Raw genomic sequence first — 551 nt, forward strand, 5'->3', positions numbered from 1 at the left:
TTATATATTTGTGATATAATTTCATTTACTAAAGACTTCTCTGAAGAAAACACAATATACATTAAAATTCATTTTGCCTTTCATCGCTTTTAATTTTTCGTATTTTACAATTTTTATAATTATATAAAAAATGAATATTAATATTATGTATGATAATATTAAAAAGAATATAACATAAATATAATAAACTAACACTGGTATACCGGATGCTTTCAATATAGAGTCATTCTGACTGTTAGTGCAACCGTATTTACAAATCTTATCTAACACAGGTAAAATTACTCCAAATAATGGAACTAAACATGTAGTAAAAAAACCGAATCCATATTTCAAATGTACATTTTTCTTAAGCTTCTTTTTATTACATTTACCTGATTTATCAATTTTATCAATTATATCGAATATTTTTTTTTCACATAAACAATCAAATTTCCCTAATCCTTTCCTTTTAGTATATCTATGCATATAACTTCTCATATAAGGATCCAATTCATTTAAAGCTTCTTTGGTTATTTTTTCATATGTTGATGCTTTAAGTTCTTCATTTTTTT

At 22.9% G+C, this 551-nt stretch overlaps 1 protein-coding gene across 1 annotated transcript; it reads right to left on the bottom strand.

Moving 5' to 3' along the window:
- Positions 1 to 21: 21 nt before the first annotated feature.
- On the bottom strand, positions 22 to 551 carry PGO_002665 (variable surface protein; the record flags this gene model as incomplete). The annotated part of the gene is made up of 1 exon (XM_028691167.1): positions 22 to 551. A coding segment is annotated over one exon (530 nt), but the record flags the coding sequence as incomplete, so codon positions are not given.

The sequence above is a fragment of the Plasmodium gonderi genome (assembly GCF_002157705.1).
Source record: "Plasmodium gonderi DNA, contig: Pgo-contig_303, whole genome shotgun sequence".
Taxonomy (NCBI): Eukaryota; Apicomplexa; class Aconoidasida; order Haemosporida; family Plasmodiidae; genus Plasmodium; species Plasmodium gonderi.